Source organism: Hyaena hyaena, unplaced genomic scaffold (genome assembly GCF_003009895.1).
Source record: "Hyaena hyaena isolate Hyena2069 unplaced genomic scaffold, ASM300989v1 scaffold_425, whole genome shotgun sequence".
Classification (NCBI taxonomy): Eukaryota; Metazoa; Chordata; class Mammalia; order Carnivora; family Hyaenidae; genus Hyaena; species Hyaena hyaena.
Window position 1 is genome coordinate 555,547 of NW_024081052.1, and position 25,050 is coordinate 580,596.

Here is a 25,050-nt window from a genome sequence, read left to right on the forward strand (position 1 = left end):
AGCCAAGCCTATTGAGTAGGAAGAAGAAGAGTCCCAGCTCAGAAAATCATTCGCACTTTCTGGGCTTTTGTAAACTGTGAATTTTTCTAATTCTAATTCTAACGCCTACCTTGCTTGAACAAAAACACATCCAATGATACCTCAGGCAGTGCCTGATGAATCAGAGATCACCAAATAATTGCATTATTACTGTTGTTGCTGTTGTTTCAAAATAGCAATTTTAGGTTAGAGTACTGATACCACACCATGACTTTTCAGTGCCAAGTCACAAAGAGATACTGAAAGATGCCCAATTCTGGAGTCTGATGATAAAGACCAACTGCTGGGCTTCTATCCACAGAGAGTACAAACCATCAAAGGGAGAGAAAGGAAGAGAAACAAACAAACAAAAAACAAACAAACAAAAGTTTAAATGTAAGATGAAAGAAATCATCAAACAAAAAAGCTACTATCAGCAGAATGGAAAATATACTAACAATACTTTAAAAACCTATTAATTGGACTTTTCCTAGTCAGTTAACAGACAAGAAATTAGCTTCATGTCTAATACAACTATACACAGCTTTGTGTATAAACTTACCTTATTATTGCAAACATGGAATTGAAGTTCTTACATTCTCGACAATGAAGTGCAATTTTAATAAAATGCTTAATAATCTTCATTCGTTTGAGCTGATTTGGTTCAGTTAAAATCTCTGAAGCAACCCAGAATGTCTCCTGGTTAACAATGTCCTCAAACTCTTTCAAGTGAGTATTTCCTGTTTTGGAATCTAACTTAAAAAGGTCATCAATGTATTCAGTGGGCTCAATATTACGAAACAAATCAAAGTCCCTCATTGACAGCTGAGTGGCCACCTCAATGGTACTGAGCTGCAGCATGGACAGTTGGCTTTCCTTAACTAGTTCTTGGGCATCTTCATCTGAACATAAAGTTTCTGTTTCCATGTTATTTTTTAAATAATACCTAAAAGTAAAAAACAGATGTTTTTATAAGTGATTTCACATTTATAAGAGGGCTTTTCATATCACTTGTCAAAATGTCATTATATGGTTAATAATATTTTGTCAAGAACATTAGCAGACTATTCACTTATAGATGAAATGGAAAATTAACATTAAGTGTTCATTTATTTTTGAGAGAAAGAGGGAGACAGAATCCCAAGCAGGCTACATCAGCACAAAGGCCAACACAGGACTCAAACACATGAAGCGTGAGATCATGACCTGAGCAGAAATCAAGAGTCAAAACTTAACCTACTGAGGTATTCAGGTGCCCCAGAAAATTAACATTTTAAAAGAGAAGACTTTAAAGAGTAAAACTAATGTTGATAGTTCCATGAGCCTAACCATTTTATGAAACTACTCATACAATGTGTCAACAATTGTGTATGTATTAGTAGGTACTATATAAATATTTGTTCATGGACATCATGAATAAACGACAAACTATATTCAGAATTTGTTCCTACACTCATTTTCTTATTCATTTCTGAATTCCCAAGAGGAGCAAAGAGTAATAAAACCTGTAAAGGAAAGAAACCCTTGCACTAACGATTTCTCCCTTGTTAAATACAAAACCTCATTCTAGCAAATGGTACTGATCAGCAATCATAAAAAAGACCTTTATTTTCTTATTACATCAACAATTCTATAGCACTTAAAAGGTAGACAAGCTTCACAGTTGGGAAATATCTTGTACAAGGCTGTTGCTGGGGACAGAGAGGTAACATGCTGTGTCACGAGTCATTTTTACTTTATTCTTTTCTAATATACAACTTGATCCAAGCCTAAGTTTGTGTCCAACTATTTTTTACAGTCTAGCAACTATATCTCTTCTTTATACTATTCACATGACTGAAATAATACTACAAATGTGTTGAGATCCATTACACCAGTTAGTAAATCATTTATAGGGTGGGCTAACTCATTAATTCTTGTAACATTCCTATGAGGTAGTTTCTCTTTATTATCATCCCCACTTTTTTGATGAGAGAATTCAAGCAGAAAGAAACTAAGTAACTGGTCACACAGCCCGAGCTCGGATTCACCCCGACTGCTGCGCACAGCTGTCTGTGCTCTTGAGCGCCATGTGCAGCTGGCAAAGAAGAGTCAACCCACTGTCTCAACAGCATTTGTGACAGGCAATAACTGTAAGGTTTCTAAGGATTTCACTCTACGTGTGAATCGAGAGTACCTAAAAAGAACCTATTATTCTCAGAGAAAGCACAAGTGTACTACAGAAACAATCTTCTGGTTGATCAAATACTTTCAGAGCTCATTTAAAAAAATTTAAAAATGTTCCTGCATATGGACAGTAGGAAAACTACTTAGAAAAATAACTGTAAAAATTATGCCTTCTTTAGCCCCCAAGTACATTTTATTCTTATTAAAAACAAATTTATAATTTAACACATATATTCTCAAATAAACAAAGTTATGTATCACTTGGGTTCCTCTCTAAAAAACAGACTGGACTACATCAGTGGTTCTAAGACTTATTTCAGGGGGAGGCCTAAAACAGCAAAGCAAACTGCCCTCTCTGTCCTTTCACTTTCAGGTAGTCCTTATGAGAGCTAACACTGAGATTCCATTTATGTAATTACGGAGATAAGAAAAGCTGAAAAAAAGAGAAAAACTACTTTAGAGAGAATTCGGTCATCTTAAGACATGATGCTTCTACTTAAAATTTCTGTTTTTACACATGAACTTCAAAAACACATCTAGAGAAAGGGGGATTAAGAAGTATAAAAACTTCCAGTTATATAATAAATAGTTCATGGAGATGAAAATACAGCAGAGGAAAGATAGCCAGTAACACTGTAATTTCACTGTCTGGTGACTACACTCATTGTGAACACTGAGTGATGTACACTACTGTCAAACATGTTGTACACCTTAACCTAACAGAACGTCGTAGGTTAATTCTACTTCATTAAAAAAAAAACAAAAAAAAACACATCTAGAAATAAAGTACATTCACCTTCCATTGAGCTGAATTCTATCAGCTAATTTGGAGAACTGGTCCGGAAGTCTTCTCTGCTTTATGACACCCTCAGGAGTAACAGAAACTTCACAGAGAGAGTATGTGTCAGATGCACCAGTCAAACCAAATTCATGAACAGCGTGACAAACAACTTCTTTAGCTGTAGTGTCTTTACTGATGATAATGTAGCAACTTTGTTGATCTGCTTTGAAAACTCTTATAACTTGATCAGGAATATCTACATAAATACAAAAGTGTGCCTTGTTATTTTCAAGACAATTCAACTCTTCAAAAAGCAATTTAGAACAAAAAGATGCATACACTTCTATTCCAGGAGATTAACATAAATCACCATTGCATTTATTGATAAATGACTATATTTGCCTTTTCAGGTGACAGAATACTAATCTATGTTCACAGAAAAAAACATACAAAAAAATAAGCTGTTTTTAGTGGAGGCACAGGATTCCATAATATATATATTTTTTTAAATGTTTATTTTTGAAAGAAAGTGAGTGACCATGTACATCTGCATGACCAAGGGAAGGGCAGAGAGGTGGGTACATAGAGAGCAAATCCCAAGCAGGCTCCGTGCTATCAGTGCAGAGTTTGATGCAGGGTTTGAACTCATGAACCGTGAGATCATGACCTGAACCGAAAACAAGAGTTAGATGCTTTAACCCAGACAACCCCGTTATATGTATATTTTCACATTATCCAAACCTTTAATGACAGGCATTTAGGTTGTATATCTTTTATGATGACATTATGATGAATAACATGCCCCCCTTCCCTAACAGATAAACCTTTGCAGGCAATCTGATTATTTCCTCAAAGAAAATCCAAAAAGAATAGGGATGGGGGGAGGAGAGGAGGAGGAGAGAGAGAAAACTGCTGAATTAAAGGAAGGACATGATTATTTTTAAGGTTTTTGAAATATACTGACAAAGTGTCCTTTCCAAAAAGGTTATAAAATTTTATCATCCGCGAATATAAAGAGAACAATTTTAATTACATTCTTAGTATTCCTTCTTTTTAAAAATACGTTTTGGTATTCTTTATATGCTTTTTCTTACTGAATTTATGTCAAATACTAGATAACAACACTCAGTCTACTATAAAGTGGCACACATTTTCCTATTTTTATATTTATTTAACACAGGAAAATTTAAAATATTCATGTGGTTAAATCTCAAACTCTGTGATTTTTTATTTTATTTTTTTAAATTTATTTTTGAGAGAAGAAAAGAGAGAGCACGACTGGTGAAACAGGTAGAGGGAGAGACAGAATCTCAAGCAGGTGCCATGCTTAAATCAGAGCCCAATGTGGGACTAAATCCCATGACCCTGGGATCATGACCTGAACTGAAATCAAGAGTCAGATACTACACTGAGCTCACACCTTTGTGATTTTGGCTATCAGTAGATAAATCCTAATCCTACCTCAAGATAAATGTTCTTATGATATGCACAAGTAAGTAGTGATATTATCCTCCCCATTCTACCTTATTTTATTTTATTGTTAGACAGCATTGGCCAAAAATTCCAAAACAATGTTGAATATGATGACTCTAGAATAATTTTTAATATAATCCAGTGTAAGTAAAAAGTGATTTGACTCCATGAACACATGCTGTATTTTCCTCTAATATTACTAAGTATTGCTTATAAATGTAAATAATAATCTGAAAATCAATAATTAATACTTCTCAATTTCCTAAACTTGTTAAAAAAATTTTGTTTTTCTAATGTTTTCTTGAGAGACAGAGCATGAGTGGGGGAGGGGCAGAGAGAAAGAGGGAGACACAGAATCTGAAAAAGACTCCAGGTTCTGGAGAGTGTCAGCACAGAGCCTGATGCGGAGCTCAGACTCACAAGCTGTGAGATCATAACCTGAGCTGAAGTCGGACACTTAACCAACTGAGCCAAACAGGTGCCCCAAAATTGTCTTCTTTTTTAAATTAAGAAAAGTGTATTATTTGTGGGTTTTTTGGTAATGACTGTAATTGGGTTGAGAGAGAGTTTGGTGGCTCAAGTAGATATGGTTTGTCCAGCACTATCTGATTAACATTATATGCGTTATTAACTTTAAAAGACGAAGAAGTATAATTCTGATTAAAGGGAAGAAAAGAGTAATGAAATAGATGCAGCTATAACTTCACAGAATAAGGTAATGTTCTGAGGCTAATGGCACAAAAAGAGACATATTCCCATGACCGATCAAAGGATTCACATGAAGATATATTAATACAATTCCAGGAAAAAGGAGCCTTAAATGTTTTGGGTCCACTGTCAAGTTGGAAGCAGAAAACTTCATATATTCAGTCAAGTCTCTTTTATAAGAGATATGCAACAAACTGCCTTTCTTGATGTATGCAAATATATGAGTCACCAAAAGCCTTTTGTTCCTATTTCTCTGCAGTAAGATAATCCTTCAGGTGTTGCTGACACTAGGTTTGTAAGCCTGTTTTATGATCCACCCAAATTGAGAAACTTCTCTATCCTTGGCTAGCAAATATTTTCATGTAGATGGAAACTCCAGTTGCTAAGAGAAAGATAGTGGACAAAACGGTTTCCTTACTCTCTTGAACTCCAAAACAATGTCAAACAACTTACTAATGTTACCTGTACTGTTCCTATCCGCTTTACAAAAGAAGGCCTCAGTTGTCTGGGGCTCTAGAACTGGATCCGTTTACTAGGTCTTTGGAGACTGTTTCAGCCAGCAAGGCTGGCTAACCTTTGGGGAAGGGGGAGATGCTCTGATCACTTTTATTAATGTCCTCAGAGAAATTTATTCACAAAGACAGGCTTGGAATTTGCAAACATTTCATTTTCTTGTCTTTTGTTTCCAACATACTATCAACATCTTCTGGAAAGAAACTCAGAGATGTGTATCTTGCTAAACAGTTAAAAAAAAAAGTCATACTCTCCTACAGTGGTTGGTTTCCCATGTGACATAATCACATCATATCAAAGGGACCTAGCATTATGAATGGGTACCTCTAGAACAGATCCATAAAAGGGATTACCCAAAGGGCAGCCAACCCATTACCCAAACCTTGATAAATGGGACAGGTAATAAATGTCAACCTGGAAAGTTACTCAGAAAAATGTTAGAGGAAGACATTTCTTTGTACTGCTATCATTGTCAGTGCAAACCTTTTTTCTCTTTTAGAGTTGTTACAGATTTACAACATCCATATTCTTTACCAACATGTTTGCTGTCAGTGGGACATCATACATGTCAAACCTAGTACTTAACACATAGCAGATACTCCAATGTTAAACGATCATATGAATGGTAGACATGAGGTTAGAATAAAGTAGAATCAAGAAAAATCATGCAATTATTTCAAATTTTAGGCATAAAGCTAGAATACATATACAAATATAACTCCATAAGAAGAAAACAGAAATTTAAAAAGACTCAGGGTGGACAACAGGATTTATTAGTCTTAGAATATTTAGTTCATTTTTAAAAAAATCTTCCATAATAGGTAAATGAATTCAAGAAAAGCAATCTCCAATATCTGGCCTTTGAACCCAAAGGCAAAATTTCTAGAATGCTAATTATAGTCTTGCTGCAGAAAATAAAAATAAAAATAAGATACCTGAGGGAAGCATGTATTGACCCTGATGTTACAGTAAAAATGTAAGAGCTTTTTAGGTAAGATGATGATAAAATAAAAACAAAAGGCTGACTCTTGATTCTACTTTATTTTTTTAATGTTTGTTTATTTACTTTTGACAGGGGGAGGGGAAGGGAGAATGTGCGTACAGGGGAGTGGGAGGGGGACTCATGAACTGCAAGATCAAGACCTGAGCTGAAGTTGGAACCTTAAACCGGTTGAGCCACCCAGATGTCCCATCCTGATTCTACTTTAAGATGCTAATGGCTGAATAAATACTTAGGGGGTGCCTGTTATGTGTCAACAGTGATGAAGATACAGTAATAAATGAGATGGGACAAAGTTTCTGCTCATACTCGAGAGAGTAAGTGGTAGGTCATGGAAAGACAATCTATATAGTGAAGAGTTTCACTAAGAAAACACAAAGTGGTTGTATACTGGCACAGATCAAGAAATGGCACTTTTGCTGATGCACAGAGGCACATGTACCCCAATGTTCATAGCAGCACTTTCAACAACAGCCAAATCATGGAAAGAGCCTAAATGTCTATCAACTGACAAATGGATCAAGAAGATGTGGTTTATCTATACAATGGAATACTACGTGGCAATGAGAAAGAGTGAAATCTGGCCATTTGTAGCAATGTGGGTAGAACTCTAGGGTGTTATGCTAAGTGAAATAAGTCAGGCAGAGAAAGACAGATACTGTATGTTTTCAGTCATATGTGGAACAGGAGAAACTTTACAGAGGACCATGAGGGACGTGAAGGGGGGGGTAAAACATAGTTAAGGAGAGGGAGGGAGGCAAACCATGAGAGACTCTTAAATACTGAGAACAAACTGAGGGTGATGGGGGTGGGGGAGAGGGAGAAAAGGGTGGTGGGCATGGAGGATGGCACTTGTTGGGATGAGCACTGGGTGTTATATGGAAACCAACTTGACAATGAACTATAAAAGAAAAAGAAAAGAAAGAAATGGCACTTTTTTTCTATACAGGGCAAGACAGTAAATATTTAAAATTTTACTGGACAAGAGACAAAATAGATGATTTTTTAAAGGTGTATATATATATAACAAGAGAAAACAAATCTCCACAAAACTTTTGACAAAAATTTGAAGTGTAATAATAATGCAAACATAAAATGTAGAGATATATAAACAGAGATTTAGTCAACACTGTAAACGCCCACCAAAAGGAGAGACTGGTTAAATGAAATGCCAACAACTGTTTAAAAAAACTGTGGTAGAACAACACAGTCTAAAGCAGAAAAGTATTGAAAGTATATTGCCAGGTGAGATGGGTAAGTAGAAGAAAAGTGCAGCATACTGTTTGGGGTGCAGAGAATGTGAATATATTTTATGTGCACTGAAATTTCTGAGAAAGATATATGAATAAATGAACAACTGTTAATTCTGGGGAGTGGAGACTTTTAGTCTTTCCTTTCTCTGCATTTGATTTTTTGAAATTTTTATGTTCCTTTAAAATAAAAAATTAGTTAAAATAACTCAGACTTGTAATGCTGACTCTGAAAGTTTACTAAGTATTATCAGAAATCAAATAAAAGGTTTGTACTATTAAGTGAAAAAGAGGTAAGCAAAAGTTCCAAATGCAGACTTGGGGGGAAAAAAGTCCTGTTTCACAATCCTTTGACCACACTCTGAATGCTTTTAGGCCTCATCTAACATTAGGTCAAAAATTCCCCCCAAAAGTTTACAAGTTATAGAGCAGCATGTCTACTGATTCTACAACCATAAAAATATATGTATTCAAAGAAAATGATGAAAAGAATACACACCAGTTAACACTGGCAAATTTAACAGTGGGTAGAAAAGTTGTGGTTCCTATTTTACTCAATTCTGTATAATGGGAATTTTTAAAAATAATGACACCACAGAGAAACATAAGTAATGGAATACCACAGTTGTCAAAATACTTACAGTAAAAACCAACAGCTGTAGGCAGCAAAAACAAAGCAAAATCACAAAACAGTCAGCAATCAAAAGTAAACTATTAACAGATCTGCAGCTTTCACCCGACTTGCTAACAACAACTTTAAACAAGCAGCACAAACATACTGAGATCAACAGTAAGTTCGTCAAACTTGGCTGATGTCACACATGTACAACACACACACACACACACACACAGATGAAGTACACAGCTAACCTAAAATTCAGTACTGTCACATATAACTTAAGGAAGTGAATTTGGAAATTAATTGCTAAGGAGTATTTTATTCAACATAAATATAAATAGCACCATAAAAGTGCTTTCATAAAGTTGTACAGGTTGGGGTATAAAAATATAACTTGTAAGTTAAACACCCATCTTATATGTGTGTTGTTGTTGTTGTTGTTGTTTTTTGTAATTAAAATACTTTTTTTGAGAGAGTGGTGGAGGGGCAGAGGGAGACAGAGAATCCCAAGCAGGTTCTGCAAGGTCAGCGAGGAGCCCTCTGTGGGGCTGGATTACATGACAGTGAGACCATGACCTGAAATGAAATCAAGAATCAGATGCTTAACTGAGCCACCGAGGCGCCCCATGTGTGTTCATTTATATTGCCAGTGTGGACACAGGCTGCAGACTGAGCTTTGCAGATGGACCTTCCCTCAAGAGATTTTACAAAAGCATCTTTGGCTATTCCAACATGTTTTCAATGAGCGAACTATGCAGTCAAACTGTGTAGTACCTTCTCTTCAAATTTCAGTGCAATGGGGGCGGAGGGGGAAGGGGGGGCTTAGAGTTCCTAAATGTTAGTAACTTCAATCTTTCTTTTGGTTCCCCTGGCTAACTCTCCAGCTGACTGCTCTCTTAGTCCTCTCCCTACAACCATCCCTATGTCCTCACCTCCACCTCTAGATACGCCAACGACAAAAACACGGCCATAAAAATCACTTAATTTAAAAATCATCAGCCCCTAAATACTCATCTTATAAAAGTATACATACATAGCTTGTGTTTTGGTAGTGTAAAAATATTTTGTGAATGTAGTTTAAGTGAGAGGCACTGCTGTGGGACACACACAGACGTGAAAATAAATTCCCAAGCTCCTATTTGAAAACAATATAAGAAAAGACAATGAAAATGCGCTCAAGATTTCTGGCAAAGGAGGGATGGCTTTCCCAGAGAAGGTAATATTTGAGGTCAGCATCCTGGAAGAAGAGAAAGTTCACTGGGTATGCAGGGAAAGAACACAACAGGTGGCTGGCACACCATATGGCAAATAAATTACAGTTGTGAAGGTACATGTCACATTCAGGAAAGAGAGACGAGGGGAGAGTGGGGAGACTGGCCTGACAGAAGGCTAGAAAGGGAGTTTACAACCATGCTGTGAAAAGTGGACACTGACAGTTACTATGTTATTGTTCCAAGGTTACAAATCCACTCTGCCTTTTCATGATGGGGCTGAGACTCTGCAAACCAAATTCTTCTTTGCCACCTGGCCCCTTCTTAGGTTATGCCAAAAAGGGGCACCAAGAGCAACTGTAAGGTTAGAGATAGAAAAGACTTGCTGCTTAATGTTTTTTCTTGTGGGACTGTTCTTCCTGTACCACCCCAGCAACATGTCTTCACCCTGTGGTGGCATTTCTTTCATGTACCAGAAGATGAATCCACTTTGCAGTTTTCCTGCCTCTGTGATACCTTAGTGCTTGCTTCTTTACCATTTTAGGTAAATAGTTAATGTTATGCCTTGGCAACAATTCCTTATATTAAATATCTGCAGTGGTTTCTATCTTGTGACTGAACTAATCCAGAAATCACTAGAAATTCTTAAGCAAAATAACGACTCCTTAAAAATCTTTGTTCTATAAAGAACACTGGTAGACACATAGAGAAGAAGACGTGTCAAAGATAGATTACTGGGTTTAGTACTCTCTAATCGTTAAGACGCAACTGAAATTTTTAAAAAACCCAAAAAAACAATGTACAGAATGAATTTCACTAAAATGTGGTACGTTATGTCGAGTTCTTACTCAAGTTGCTATAATAAAACATGAATTTTACTACTACACTTGTTATATTCCCTCCTTTCTAATAATGAGATTCATGTAATCAAGTTTCCTCCCTTTTTTATACTAGCTGTTAGGAACTTCAGCATTAAAACTGAAGATGAATCACAACTACATCAATCTTTGTAGAGCTATTTTTTCTCTCTCCTTCTCCTTGGACCTAATTATAGGTCTCGGTTTTAACTGTATGTGTCTTTTACTGAAAGCCATTCCGAATCCTTTCAAGTGATGAGTATATAAGTAATTCTTCCAGTTTTTCTTCCCTGTAATGAAATTTTACATTATATCGTTAAATAAAAATTTTTGTCTTTGAGCATGAACAGATGCATAAAAATAAACTCAATGTCTCAAATGATGTTTAAACCCAAAATTTAAATACTAATGAAAACATACTGCAGTATATTTAATTAATAATACAAGACAATAAAACAGCTTTAGCTTCAGGTGCTGTGTCAAAAAGTTTCTAGAAAATTACTAACACATTTCACTATACCACAGAGGAAGACAAATGAGAAGATAAGTGAAATAATCTCCCTTATCCTTTTCCACACCATGGATAACTTATTTCTTGGCTGAAAAGCAGCAATCCCTGCTTTCTTTCCACTGTTCTGATAAGGGTTACTGAAACATACCTAAGTGTAATCTTTCCTATGTACTATTTTATACGGGAGCAGTACCATTTGAACTTATACAAAAAGACAAAATGAATGTTCCGTTAGGAGTTTTGCAGTCATAACCTTGAGATAAGAGAAGAGGGAGGCAAGCCAATCTATTTGATACACAAGACTCAACCACCTAATTTGTCACTTTGGAATCAATATGGCTATATAAAATCACAAACAAAAATTACCTGAAGGATTAGAAAAGTCCAACATGCTGGTGGTAGGCTGCAGGAGATCAGGGCTGCTGGAGGAGAGTGTTCCAGGAATAGGCATTATAGCCAGACTGTGCCGGCAGTGTCTTGTTCCCACAATGCTGTCATCTTGTGACTGGCTCAGGCCTCCATCACTTCAAAAGAATGTCATATATTACTTTAATGTAACTGAGAATTCTTAATGGCAAACGTTTCTGTTGTCTGTACACTAAGGCATAATGGAACCAATTCAGAGTGGTGATTTAAAAAGTTATATATTATAGCAAGTAAAAAATAGGACAACTATAATATGAATATACTCAAAATTTATATTAAAATTTTAACTTATAAGTAAGTTAAATCTAAGTAATTCTATATCATAAAGATGTACTTCATGGTACATCATAAAGCTCAACAGTCATATTGAGTTTCTGCTCATTTTGGTAAAGAAATTAACTCTGGGTGTGTAGAGAGCCTTTAAGTTTGGCCACTTTCGGTGGACGCTAATTAATGTATGTATCCAACAAGGCACAATCACACCACACTCACAGCATAGTGGATGGTAACCTTTTAGGTATAGGGTACAGTGGGTATGAAACCAAACCAAAAATGGCAGGTTGCATAAAACAAAGGGACCAGGTCCAAGTAACAAAATAAGAGAGATCTTTAAACATATGAACAACCTGAGAAGTGCCCAAACCAGTAACAAGTGGGAAAAGATAATAGGAAAATAGCACACAGAACAGTAAACAATGGACATCTGTGACAAGGAGAAAAAAGAAAGAAGAGGACCAGAAGTCCATATAAAGGAAAAAGAATTTTATAGTCTCTGAAGTTTATTCGAGGACACATTATTATTATTATTTCTTGGGTGATATCTCTAGTCTAATTATTTGGCTATTCCCTAGAGGAGAACATCAAAACCACAGAAGAAAGCAAGTCATCTAATTTCCTTTAAAGTTTTCAAAAATCAATCAAATGGCCATCTGTAAGCAAATAAACACTCTTCCTTTAAAATACTTCAAAAGTAAAAAATAAAATAAAATACTTTAAAAGTGTTACACAGGTAACCAAATCAACTGAAGAGAAAAAAATTGGAAGAAACATAACTCTGTTACTTAAGTTTTAGATACCCCCAAAAGTTCTATAGAACAAAGGATAAATGAAACAGTCCTAAATAAAGGACAGCAGTGAGAAAGATTTTCATTAGCATCAATGATCAAAACAACATTTGTTTCTAAGGATTAAACCAATTCTTTAGGTTAACATTAATTCTTACCTACATTTTATTCAACGTAGTATTCTACCTAGTACCTGTTACACACACAGAAGTATCAGAGAATACTTACCTAGTATGATGGAATGCATTAAATGAGTGGTATGGTATACATCCAGGATGGTAGGAGTCAAACATAGGACTTAGGCAAATAAGGCAACTATGCAATATGAAGTACGGAGGACAGTTAAATAAACAGCTAAAGGACTGCTGCTAATAGCCAGACAAGGAAGAGAGACTAGGACAAGCCAGACTGCGGAGGAGTTAGGGAAAAGGGAAAAGCACGTAGACATGGAAGAGAGCAAAAGTAAGTGTTTTAAGAGCCAGCTATGTGTAACGTGGATAATTAGCTACATGACCTCAGGGAAATCTCTTTCTGTTTCTGAACCTGGGTTTCCTCATCTAAAAATGTGGCTAATATTATCTCTCCCCCGGGACTACTGTGAAGATTAAATCAGGTAATGTACGTAAACATTTTGGCTCAGAAGAAAAAACAATTCTGATTTTTAAGAAGACAGTGAATTATTTTACTAAAATTAAAATAGAACAGTACAAACCTAGAAAGGATTTTGAGCAATTCATATTGAAAAACAGAAAAGGCACAGTGGATACAACAGGAACCACAGAAACAGGAAATGCTTACTTGGGGAGAGAAGGCTGTCTCATCTGACAGAAGAAATAAGGCTAAGAAAATATATTATCTGATAAAGAAAAATTTGTGCTTATGCTAAATTGGTTCCTTATAATTTGGTGTGTATGCTGTGTATTACTAAAGATCAGAGCTAAATATTTCAAGGTTAGGGATGAGAACAAAAGGAAGGGGGCTTTCACAAAAATTTCTATTTATAGCTTTGTAAGTAATCTGCAAAAATTTAAATTTATGGAAAATAAGTTCATCTTAAAATTTAGCAGGCTTTCTAATTTAATTGACTTTTAAAGCAAAACTGCCAATTTTTGGACACAGAGGGTCAAGTAATTAAATCCAAAGAAGCAAACGGTTGTTAGCTGGTTCTATTAATAATCACAGTAGAATCAACTTTAACCAAGTTAAAAAGTTATAATGTTCTATTAAAGGGACCTGATTGCCTTAAGTTGCACTAAGATGGAATTCACTATAGGTCTAAGAAAAGTGCACAAAACACTTAAAGTCCTCACCTCTTTTACTGATGTTATTTAATATTACCTCTGCTGTTTAATAATCAAAGACAGGACACTGTACAGATATAATAACATAAAGCTGATTACAAATTCATGGTAATTAAGGTGTGAGCATGTATAAATGAAAACTATACTAATGTTATGTACAACCCATGCTATGGCATGAATGAAACAATATCTAATTGGCAAAATATCCATGCTTGTTTGGAAGCTGAATTGATAAAGCCCGTTTGCAAATATAGTAATTATGTCATTTCTTACCAAAACAGTCTCCTGAGAAGATGATGCAGTAACAGAAACAAGATAGTTTTGAAAAATTCCTCAATAATTCCCCAACACTAACTTTACTTAAAATAAAAGTATATTTTAGTTTCACATTATGAAACTAAGAAGGCTACATAAACATCTGTATGCTAATAAAATACCAATTATTAAAAGCAAACAAAATATGCTGACCAAAAAAAGATAAGAAAAAATAACTTCCAATTAGCAAACAAAACAGTCTACTTCTGGGACTGTTACAAAGAATAATAGTCACCTGTTACTTAAGCAATTTGTGATTTAAAAACAAAATAAAAGCTGAATGATTTAAAAAAAAAAAAAAAGGACATCAGATTTCCTAAACTGTTCAATATTTTCAAGTCAATAAAATTCCACTGCTTTTTTTCACTAATGTTATTGAAAATTAGTAACTATTTTTCTACTTCTAATATTCAGAAGAATTCTTTCATTTTAAAATTATGCCATGGTTAGGGATTTGGGGGTTATCTATTCTTATCTCAACTATTTGTTCCTTATTTTAATACTCCCTGCTTGTCTCACAAATGCAGACACTCTTTCTTTCTTACAGTATTTCTAGGCAATTCTTAGAGAATTGAGTGCTACAAAGGCAGAGACCAACTGCCCTTCTGACAAATAGAAGGTGTTCAGAACTGTGGAATTAAATTCATTAAAATTACTTTTCTCACTTAAAAAATATCAAGGTAGAAAATTTAAAAAAAAACAGTGAACAAGCAAGGAAGAAAAAAAATTACCTATAAAACCACACCCAAGACAAAACCACAATCAATAGTTTTCCTTTTCATTATTTTTATCGTATACCGCACAACCTAATTAACCAATCCCCAGTAGCAGGAGTTCTAGGGTATTTCCATTTTTGTTTCATTACAGGTAATACTAAGAATATCTGTATATAAACCTTCATCTCTTATTATTATTAAAAACAGAATTGTTGGATCAAAGGTATCAACACTTTCAAAACTCTTAATAAAAATGCCTAGGGACACCTGGGTGGCTCAGTCAGTTAAGCCTCCAACTCTTGATTTTGGCTCAGGTCATGATCACACAGTTCATAGAATAAGCCCCAGGGTGGGCTCCAAGCTGACAGCCGGGAGCCTTCTTGGGATTCTCTCTCTCAGGGCCCTTCCCCCGTGTGCACACACTCTTTCTCAAAATAAATAAATATTTTAAATGCTTTTGTTTATTATGTATTTAATCTTTATTTTATTATTTAATTTAAATTATTATTTAATTTTATTTAAATACTTAATAGAAAGTTTGTGTTATTTCACATCTTCTTTTTTAATGGTTATTTATTTTTGAGAGAAAGAGAGAGAGAGAGGAGAGAGGCAGGGAGAGAAAGAGGGAGAAGATCTCAAGCAGGCTCCACACTGTCAGCACAGAGCCCAACGCAAGGCTCCAACTCAAGAACCATGAGATCATGACCTGAGTAGAAACGAAGAGTCAGACATTCAAGTGACTGAGCCACCCATGTACCCGTCCTTTGATATTTCTACAGCAGTCTGGGCTTATTATCTATCTTATCAATTCGGGCCCTGACTATTCTCTTCTCAATCTGTGATAAAACAAATGATACCCTATTTTAAAATAAATTGTGTGTCCTTGATTATTATGGATGTAGAACATGTGATTCAGGTTCTCTGCCTATTTTTCTATTTTTCACTGAAGTTTCAGTGATTTTTTTTTGTTTACTAAAAGTCACCTGAATTCATTTGTAATGATTAAGTGCCAAGAAATAGGACACACATTCATTCTCAAAACTGCTAAGTGACTAGTCTAACAAATCAGTCCTCTGCAAAAAAAAAAAAAAAAAAAACAAAAAAAACAAAAGACTCCAATAGAAAACCTTTATGATTTCTACTAAAATAACCTACTTTTTATTGGCATTTATATGGATGAAATCATTGGCATTTTACTTCACTGAAAGTGTTTGGAAAAGAGAGCCAGTTTAATATTAACTCCTGAAGTGCAGTATTACTAATGCTTGCATTCACAGCGAACAGCCTCCTAGTGGCACAAGAGATTCAACAAAACTTCTTAACTACTAAAAGAAAAAAAATTCATTTTTTGAGTTAATTACTTCTACAAGCTCTTTCATACAAGGGGTATCAATATAAAGGGGTACCAATAAAAGGAAGACTTGAAAACAGTCAAATGATTGCTCTCGGCCACCTTCATTTCCATGCCTACTATAATGAAAGATAGAATCCAAGAGGATAAACCAACGCCCACTCCCTGGAGGAAATACTATGGAGATGAGAGACTGATTGAGCTGCCTGAAAGTTGAACAAAGCTACTTGGAATCTGCCACTAACAAGCTAAAGTCTATTACAAACACTGTTGTGTGGTTCTAGATGATACATGTCACAATTATGCTCCTATTTAAAATGAAAATCAGTTAAAATACATGTATTCTAGTTCAAATCCACTAGGGTTTCTAGAAATGGAACTCAGGGTATTAATTCCTGAGGATTCCCTTTGTGAACTACTTTCTTTGTGGACCTCCATTCATTTCCCTTTTCCTCAGAGCTGTCATGCATACTTCTGGTCATCCAAAGCTGTCTCCCATCTTTACTGTGTAAGCTAGTCCCTCTCATACTCTCTTCACCTCTCATTTAGGAGAATCAGACAATAGTGCATTTGCTGTGCTGCTGTCATATGACAGTATGCTCAATATTACAAGAATTTTGCTATTTTAAAGTTAGGATTTTTATAGTCTATCTGTCTCAAGAAGAGCAGTCATTATGAAAGAAATGGGTGACATTAAGAAAGAGTTCAAGATGTTTTAATTCTCTGTAAGCCCCAAATTAAATGAAGAACAAACGTGTTATCTGATTGGAAATAAGAACTCAAGAAGAAAAGCATGTTGGGATCAGGCAATCTCTGAGATCTTGAATGCTATAAAAGTTGAGAGTTGACATTTACCTACTTCCAAGATGCCCCCTAACTAGTGTCCTTGTTATTACGATGACAATGTGCTATTACTGTCAACCCCAACACACCAAATACAACTAATAGAGTTTCTATGGCTTCCTAGTATGACATGAAGTCCATCTCTTTAGCATAATATTCAAAGTCTTTCATAATGTAGCACTTCCCTGTCTCTCCTGCTTCATCTCTAAACATACACACACAGTCTGTCTAACCTACCAAGCTTGCTCCTGTCTTTGTACACATCAAAACATTTATCACCCTGTAATGCACCATTTGTTTGCTTTCCCTTTTTAGATTAGCAATCTTAGAGTACAAGAAGCCTGCTCTATTAATCTTTCTACATTTCTATCTTTGGACACTGTTTGTGCCTTGTATATAAGCATGGGGAGAATCAAGGGTTCCTGATATGAATTCCTTAGAGGTAGCAACTACCTCTTTTCAGCTCTATAAACCACAGAGCATAGTGCTGGGAACTATAAGGAACTAAAATATTTTGAGTATGTTTTGCTTAAATGTTTCCTTCCTTCCTTTTTTATTTCTTTCTTCTCTTTCTTTCACTTGTTAATTCATTGTGTTAACTTATTCAACAAATAGTGAGTGCCTGTGTGCTAGGTACAGAGTTGGATTAAAATTTTGGGGATTGTTTTAGCAAGTAGATAATTTAAAATATAGATATAATACGTACTAGACTCATTCCTAGTCATGACAATTCAGTGCACTGATTTAATAAGTACTTTACAGACCTCAAATTATACTTAAAATCACCGAGTTTCATTCAGTTTTACTGACATCTCATTTTGAAAACAGAAAAAGATTTGATTGAAAAGGTCAGCTTTAGAATTCAGGAAGGAATAAACAGTGCAATAAAAGAAAGATGGTTTAGAAGACAAAAAAAAATAGCATCAATGTATGTATCCTCAAGTTTTAAGATGTCCAAATTTGGGGGAGCCTGGGTGGCTTAGTCAGTTGAGCATCCAACTCTTGGTTCTGGCTCTGGTCATGATCTCACAGTTTAGGGAGTTCAAGCTCTGCTGCTAGTACAGAGCCTGCTTCTCTCCCTCCCTCTCTGACCCTCCCCCACTCAGACTGTTCCCACCTCTCAAAATAAATAAACTTAAAAAAAGCTGTCCAAAGGACTGAAATTAGATAAAAAATACACAAGAAAAGACTTTGTAAAATCAAATGGTCAGCCTTTCCTACAATTCAAAACAAATCTACTAGGAGAATATATATTCCAATAGTGGTAACTTCATGGAAATGATGGAAAGACACTGAGATTTTCTTATTTATGGATTACTTGAAGATTTTACAATGTGTTAGCTATATAAAAAACAAACTGACTTTAAATTCCCTTCCCCCAAATAAAAACTTTATAGTCACCAGGAAAATGTCTACATGACTGAGATGATCATTACCTACCTGAACAGTTTTGGAGGTAGGATACTAAACCGTGTTTTATCCAAAATTTTCCTGATTTTATTTCTTCCACCAGAAACAGTATTTGCTTTTATTTTCTTATTTCCCTTCTCCTGTGATGTCTGTTCAATATCTCCTGGTACATCCTGGATTGAATGGCGATTACTTTTTTTTTCAGCAATTTTAGGAATATGAGGAACACCGTATTTTTCTTGTTCAGTCCTACTAAGTAACTCCTTGAACACTGTGGAAATAAATAAACTTGTCAACTGTTTTCTTCTCATTAGCAAATTTTTGCAAAAACAACAAATTTTAAAGATAAATACAGTCACCTTCTATTAGCTGGCCTTTCACAGTCTCATTCACTAAATATTATGAAATCTAAGCCATGCTTCATCAGCTTTACCAACTTTTCTCATCAGTTTTTGTTTTGTTTAAGATTTTAAGTAATCTCTACCTGCAGTGTGGGGCTCAAACTTACAACCCTGAGATCAAGAGTCACATGCTCTACCAATTAAGCCAGAATAAGAATATATTTCGTTTTAAGTAGGTTCCACACCCAACTTGGGGCTCAAACTCATGGCCGTGAGATCAAGAGTCACATGCTCTACCAAGTGAGCCAGTCAGGTGGCCCTGTCTTCAGTTTTTATAACTGCCTATACTTCTGATATAGCCCAGAAATGATAAAACATAGTCACTGGCAAAAGGAAAGGAACTGGGCAATCAGCATGCTTAAAAAGTTCAGTGCTTCCTATTTAGCAATATTTACTATGTAATAATAATAAGCAACATAACTGCTAATCCTCTTAGATTTTATAAAAACAGATATTTAGATTCTATTATTTATGTTATTTCATATCATTAATATATATTATTTGATATGACCATAACTGTAGTCATGCTCAGTTTTGTAAAATTTAGCCATTAAAAAAAAGAAAAAACAGAAAAGAGTTTTGATGGACCAATTTTTACCAGAAATAAACAGTACTAAATTTAATAATAAAGTGCAATTTTCTCAAGGTCACATTTATGTGATTTCTGTCACTGGGTAAAGTAGCTAACAAACATTCACTAAAGTGGTCTGAAGTAAACGACCAATCATTCTTAGGTAACTTCATGTCAACCGTAAGTCTGAGGAGTTATTTCATCCTTAAGAAGAGTACAAGATCACTGGAAGATTTGCCTATCTAGTGGTTTCTTTGCCTAGAGCAGATGTTTTACCTTGTGAGAAGGGCTATATCTCCTTGGGATCAGGTGAAAAAAAGACAAATCCGTATAAGACTATGTATCTAGTAACTATTAGTGTCATCTTTTCCAATTAGGATAACCTACATTACTTATGCTTCATTAATTAATGTCATGAAAATATTTTTTGATTGTTTTAAATATGTGTTCTTAAATAAGACATATCAACTACCAGAGGGGGTTAAAACACTAAAAAGATAAATGCTAATGCAGAAGGTAAATTTCCTAAAAACTCGGTGTCTGGGACGGTCTGAATGAAAAGAAAGATGAAGCTACATATTCGTGAATATGAAATGTCTTCAGAAGGTGCGGCTTTGAGTAGTGTTACTTGGTACCTTTATAAAAGAAAACAAAATTGTATATATATACCCAGTGAAAAATAAGCAGAAGAGGGATGATCTTTTTTGTTGTTTTGGGGACAAATCAACAGTTTCCTTCAACATCAAAGGAGTTACAAATAAGATCCAACAGACAAAGACTTACAAGTTGATGCATTACAACACATAATAGCTTGGTATGCAGTTGTAAAAATGGATCATCTTCAAAGTTTCAACCAGGATGTTGTCATATCACCAAAGCATATTGAAAGTTTATAAAAAGCACATTTTCTGCCTTCAAAATACTAATAATCTTTGGGGTCACCTTTTATTTAATTTTTTTTTTTAATATTTTTATTTATTTCTAGGAGAGAGAGAGAGAGAGACAGCGTGAGAAGGGGAGGGTCAGAGAGAGAGGGAGACACAGACTCTGAAATAGGCTCCAGGCTCTGAGCTGGCAGTCAGCACAGAGCCCGACGCGGGGCTCGAACCCACGAACCGCGAGATCATGACCTAAGCGAAAGTCGGACGCTTAACCGACTAAGCCACCCAGGCGCCCCTTTTGGGGTCACCTTTTAAACATATTTTGCTTGATTAAAATGCAGGAAGTTCCTTTGAGTTTCTTTAGAAAATTTTGTTTTGTTTTAGGCCATGTGGCAAAGGTGAAAATGCTCTTTTGAGTAAAACTGATAGGCATCCATGCAAAAAATATTTACTGACCTACGAACGTATGTCAGACACTATGCTATATGCTCACAGATACCCCCTATTGCAGAGCAGTAAGGGTATGATAAATAGTACAGAAAGATCATAACCAGAGGAATTAGAAAGCAGGAAAGGAAAAATCTTCCCTAATTAAGTTGCTGCAAGGTGACTCGATTTTAAGTAGGCAAAAGGAGGGGAGGGAGGAATGACCAGGTAGAGGGAATCTCAAGTTCCAAGTCCCTGTAGTAAAAGGAATCAGAAAGAAAAATTAGGGGCGCCTGGGTGGCTTAGTCGGTTAAGCGTCCGACTTTCGCTTAGGTCATGATCTCGCGGTTCGTGGGTTCGAGCCCCGCGTCGGGCTCTGTGCTGACTGCCGGCTCAGAGCCTGGAGCCTGTTTCAATCTGTGACTCCCTCTCTCTCTGACCCTCCCCTGCTCACGCTGTCTCTCTCTCTCTCCTAGAAATAAAACATTAAAAAAAAAAAAAAAAAAGAAAGAAAAATTAAAATGTCTAGAGAATATGGCAGAGAAAGGGCCTAAAAATGCTACAGTGAAGTGTCTAAATTTTCTGTGAAGAGTAATGGGAAATCTTTAATAGGTGACCAAATGTAATTTCAGTGCTATTAAGAAGCAATATTAAATATACGAATCAGAAATGAAGGTGCCCAAGAATCAAGAAAAGTAATATACTGGATTATATAAAGATTAAAAATTTCTCAATCTCTATATATACGTACATATGTATAAACACACACAACAAGCAAAGTCAAAAGACAACCTGGGGACATATTTGCAACCCTTAAGACTAAGATACTAGGGGTGTCTGGGTGGCTCGGTTGGTTAAGCGTCTGACTCTTGATTTTGGCTCAGGTCATGATCTCACAGTTTGTGAGACAGAGCCCCACATCGGGCTGTGCTAACAGTGCACAGCCTGCTTGGGATTCTCTTCCCGTCTCTCTGCCCCTCTCCTGCTTGCGCTCCCTCTCAAAAATTAAAAAAAAAAAAAAAAAAAAAAACTACAAGATAGTGTCCTTTCTTACAACACTTTCAAATAAATCAATAAAAAATGAGTACCTCAGTATAAAAATGGACAAATGAAGACTTTGTAAAAAGAAATGTTAACATGTAAAAAAGGTGCTCAACCTCTCTCATTATTAAATAATGTAGATCAATAAAAATATGTATCAACAAAATAAATGTATATCAACAAAAATAAATTTGATTATACCTGTTGCAGAGGCATTCTTATAGGCTGATAAAGTGAATGTAGACTGGGATAAAGTTTTGGAAAGTGAAACTGCAGTACTGTCAAAGTTAATTCCACTATGAGAAATTTATCTTACAGGTATATCTATATAAGCATAAAAGTACTAAGGATTTTTATTTCAACACTGTAAATAGCAAAAACTGAAAACAACCTAAAACACCCATCAATACATTAGTTCAATGATTATAATGATATTGCAAAGGATTTCTACGCAATAGTAATGACACAAGAAGTAAATTTGTATCAACTCCTGAGCAAAGATCCAGAATGCTATACACAGTATGGTTCTACTGCATACCTTTAATGTTTTAATTTTCAAAACATACACATAGAATACTTTTATGAAAACATTAAAATGCTAATTATAAATTATCCGAATGGTGAGATTTTCAAATGTTAGAAAGTTGTGAAAGCCAGGAAGAACAGATGAACTAAAATACCAGGGTAAGAAGACAGTAAACAGAGACGGCCAGATGTTTTCTTCTCTCAGCATGAAGTCTAAAAACATCAGGTGGGGATCGGGTAGAGAGACTACTAGAGGAAAGGATTTTTGATGGCTTCAAGTACTGGCATAAAAACTGGAAGACAAACCAGGCCCAAAGCAGTGCTGCCTTCCTCCATGGGACATAACTACTCCTAAGGCAATGCAGGAGGGCTGGGGATGGGTTGGAAATTTCTTAGGCTCATAGCTCTCATGAGACAAAGTCATAAAACAGGGAAGGATGTGCAACCAACACATAACATATTTCTCTGCTGGGATGGGAGGCTCAAGAGATAAGAGCAAAATCTCTGAAGGGACAAATTTCTATAAAAATTAAGACAAAAAGCTACCAGACTCTGAATCAAGAGCTATGCCTTAGGGAGAAACTGGGAGTGAGGGTAGGAGGACAAAGCCGACAAAGCAAAGTATAAGTTCCCATAATCTCTCTCTGCGCTCAGAGACAAATTTCCATTACAGAAGGGCCTGCAACAAGCACATGACAAATCTCGCTCTCAGTTTGAAACTTGGATATAGTCTAAGTAATTTTGTAACTCAGCCTGACTCAGCTCAATTCCCCTTACCCTATATGCTTAAACAGAGGAAATGGCAAATCCTCTCTCTGAGAAAAAGTTAATTTGCCTATTTGCTAAGGTTTCTTAATATACAAAGTACAGCATACAATAAAAAAATATTGTAAGACACCATGATAAAAAGGGGGGTCAGAGAACAAAAGAAAACACCCATTTTGGAATTAACACACAAGAGTTTTAAAATAATAATCATCATAGGGGCGCCTGGATGGCTTAGTCGGTTAAGCGTCCGACTTTCGCTTAGGTCATGATCTCACGGTTCGTGGGTTCGAGCCCCGCGTCGGGCTCTGTGCTGACTGTCAGCTCAGAGCCTGGAGCCTGTTTCAGTCTGTGACTCCCTCTCTCTCTGACCCCCCCCTGCTCACGCTGTCTCTCTCTCTCTCTCTCCTAGAAATAAATAAAAAAAAAAACATTAAAAAAAATTAAAAAAAAATCATTATAAATATATTAAAGAAACTAGAGATAAAATGGATACATATATGGTGCAACTGAGAAGCGCACTTATAAGAGAGATTCAAACAGATATTCTAGAACTAAAAATTATCTAAAATTAAACTCACTGCTTGTGTACAAGGGCAGGCAGGATACATAAGTAAAGAGCAAAACTTTGCTTAAACCCAGGTCATTAAAAATTATCCAAACTGAGGAACAAAGAGGGGGAAAATGGCAAGAACACAACAATCTGTAAAAGATGCATGGGACTCAATCTTCTAACATGTAAGTAACTATCTGATCTCTCACACAGAAAGGAAACAGAATGGCAAAGGCAATGTCTCAACTGAAGACCCCGACAAAGTTTTGCTACCTTTGTTTAGCCTTCTGTGGGCTGTGGTACAGTTTTCAAAGCTTTGCAGTGCTCTCTCCACCCATCCGCTCTGCACTACCGCTCAGTCCACCTGGGACCCGAGCAGAGTTCCACTGACATGCCAGTTTTCCAAGTCTCTGGTGGGCTGGGTAGGATCACATCCATGCACACACACAGGATGGAGGTGAGCTCGGAATCTCATAAACAACTTTATGGGGCTGTCTTCTCAATCTCAATTATCAACCTACTACTTCCACAGTTCCTTAGGCTACTCTTTTCAGTCCTTGAGAAAGAATTTGCCCACTGTGGCTCTTTAGGGGCCAAGGAAGAACAGAGAGAGTGCAGGGGGAAAAAAATCCAATGAAGGAGCCACACCTCCACTAAAGAGCAAAGATTCCCCTCCCTCAGAATTCTGGCTTGTGCAGCCTTGTGTTGCAGGCCACTGTACTGCTTGGAGGCTGAGGCCTGACAGAATAGAGAAAAAACAAGGAGATAAAAACCGTGGGGATTCCTCTTCCCACTCCTTAAACCAGCCTTCTCCATATGAAGCTTTATCAGTACGTACATATCCAGGTTTCAGCTTGTCCTGCGTCCAGTGCGGGGGTTATGGGAGTAAAAACAACAACAACAACAACAACAACAACAACAACAACAAAAACAGAAAACCTTAATTCACTCCTGGTAGTGGCACTTTGAATTTTCCAAGTTCTTAAATGATTCTGCCCAGGTTTTACTGTTGAGCTGAGTGGGTAACAAAGGGTAGCATGTGTTTACTCCATCTTACCTAGAAATGGGATCCTCAATTTGATTTTTATCTTCACAGATAGAAGATAGTTACCTTATGGACTGTGACTGATATTCAGGAGCTCCTCTGGTTCTGTTCCTATTGATTCTGGATTACACACTTTTAAGAGAGCCTCACAATCTTTGTTTGTTTAGCTCTGTATTTGAAAAATTATTTTTACAAATAATAGGTTACAGGGCATCTGGGTGGCTCAGCAGGTTAAGCGTCTAACTCTTGGTTTCGGCTCAGGTCATGGTATCACGTTTCGTGGGTTTGAGCCCTATACTGGGCTCTGCA

General features: G+C 36.1%; 1 protein-coding gene across 5 annotated transcripts in view; it reads right to left on the bottom strand.

Annotated features, from left to right (window-relative positions):
* The window catches only part of RAPGEF6 (Rap guanine nucleotide exchange factor 6), a 204,568-nt gene that overhangs the window by 38,796 nt on the left and 140,722 nt on the right, over window positions 1-25,050 (bottom strand). For all 5 annotated transcript variants that reach the window (XM_039252546.1, XM_039252545.1, XM_039252543.1 and 2 more), the window contains 4 exons: window positions 18,564-18,804; window positions 11,474-11,631; window positions 2,981-3,221; window positions 581-964 (listed from right to left, as the gene is read on the bottom strand). In XM_039252546.1, coding sequence (XP_039108477.1) covers window positions 581-964; window positions 2,981-3,221; window positions 11,474-11,631; window positions 18,564-18,804 — 1,024 coding nt within the window. The remainder of the gene's footprint in view (window positions 1-580; window positions 965-2,980; window positions 3,222-11,473; window positions 11,632-18,563; window positions 18,805-25,050) is intronic.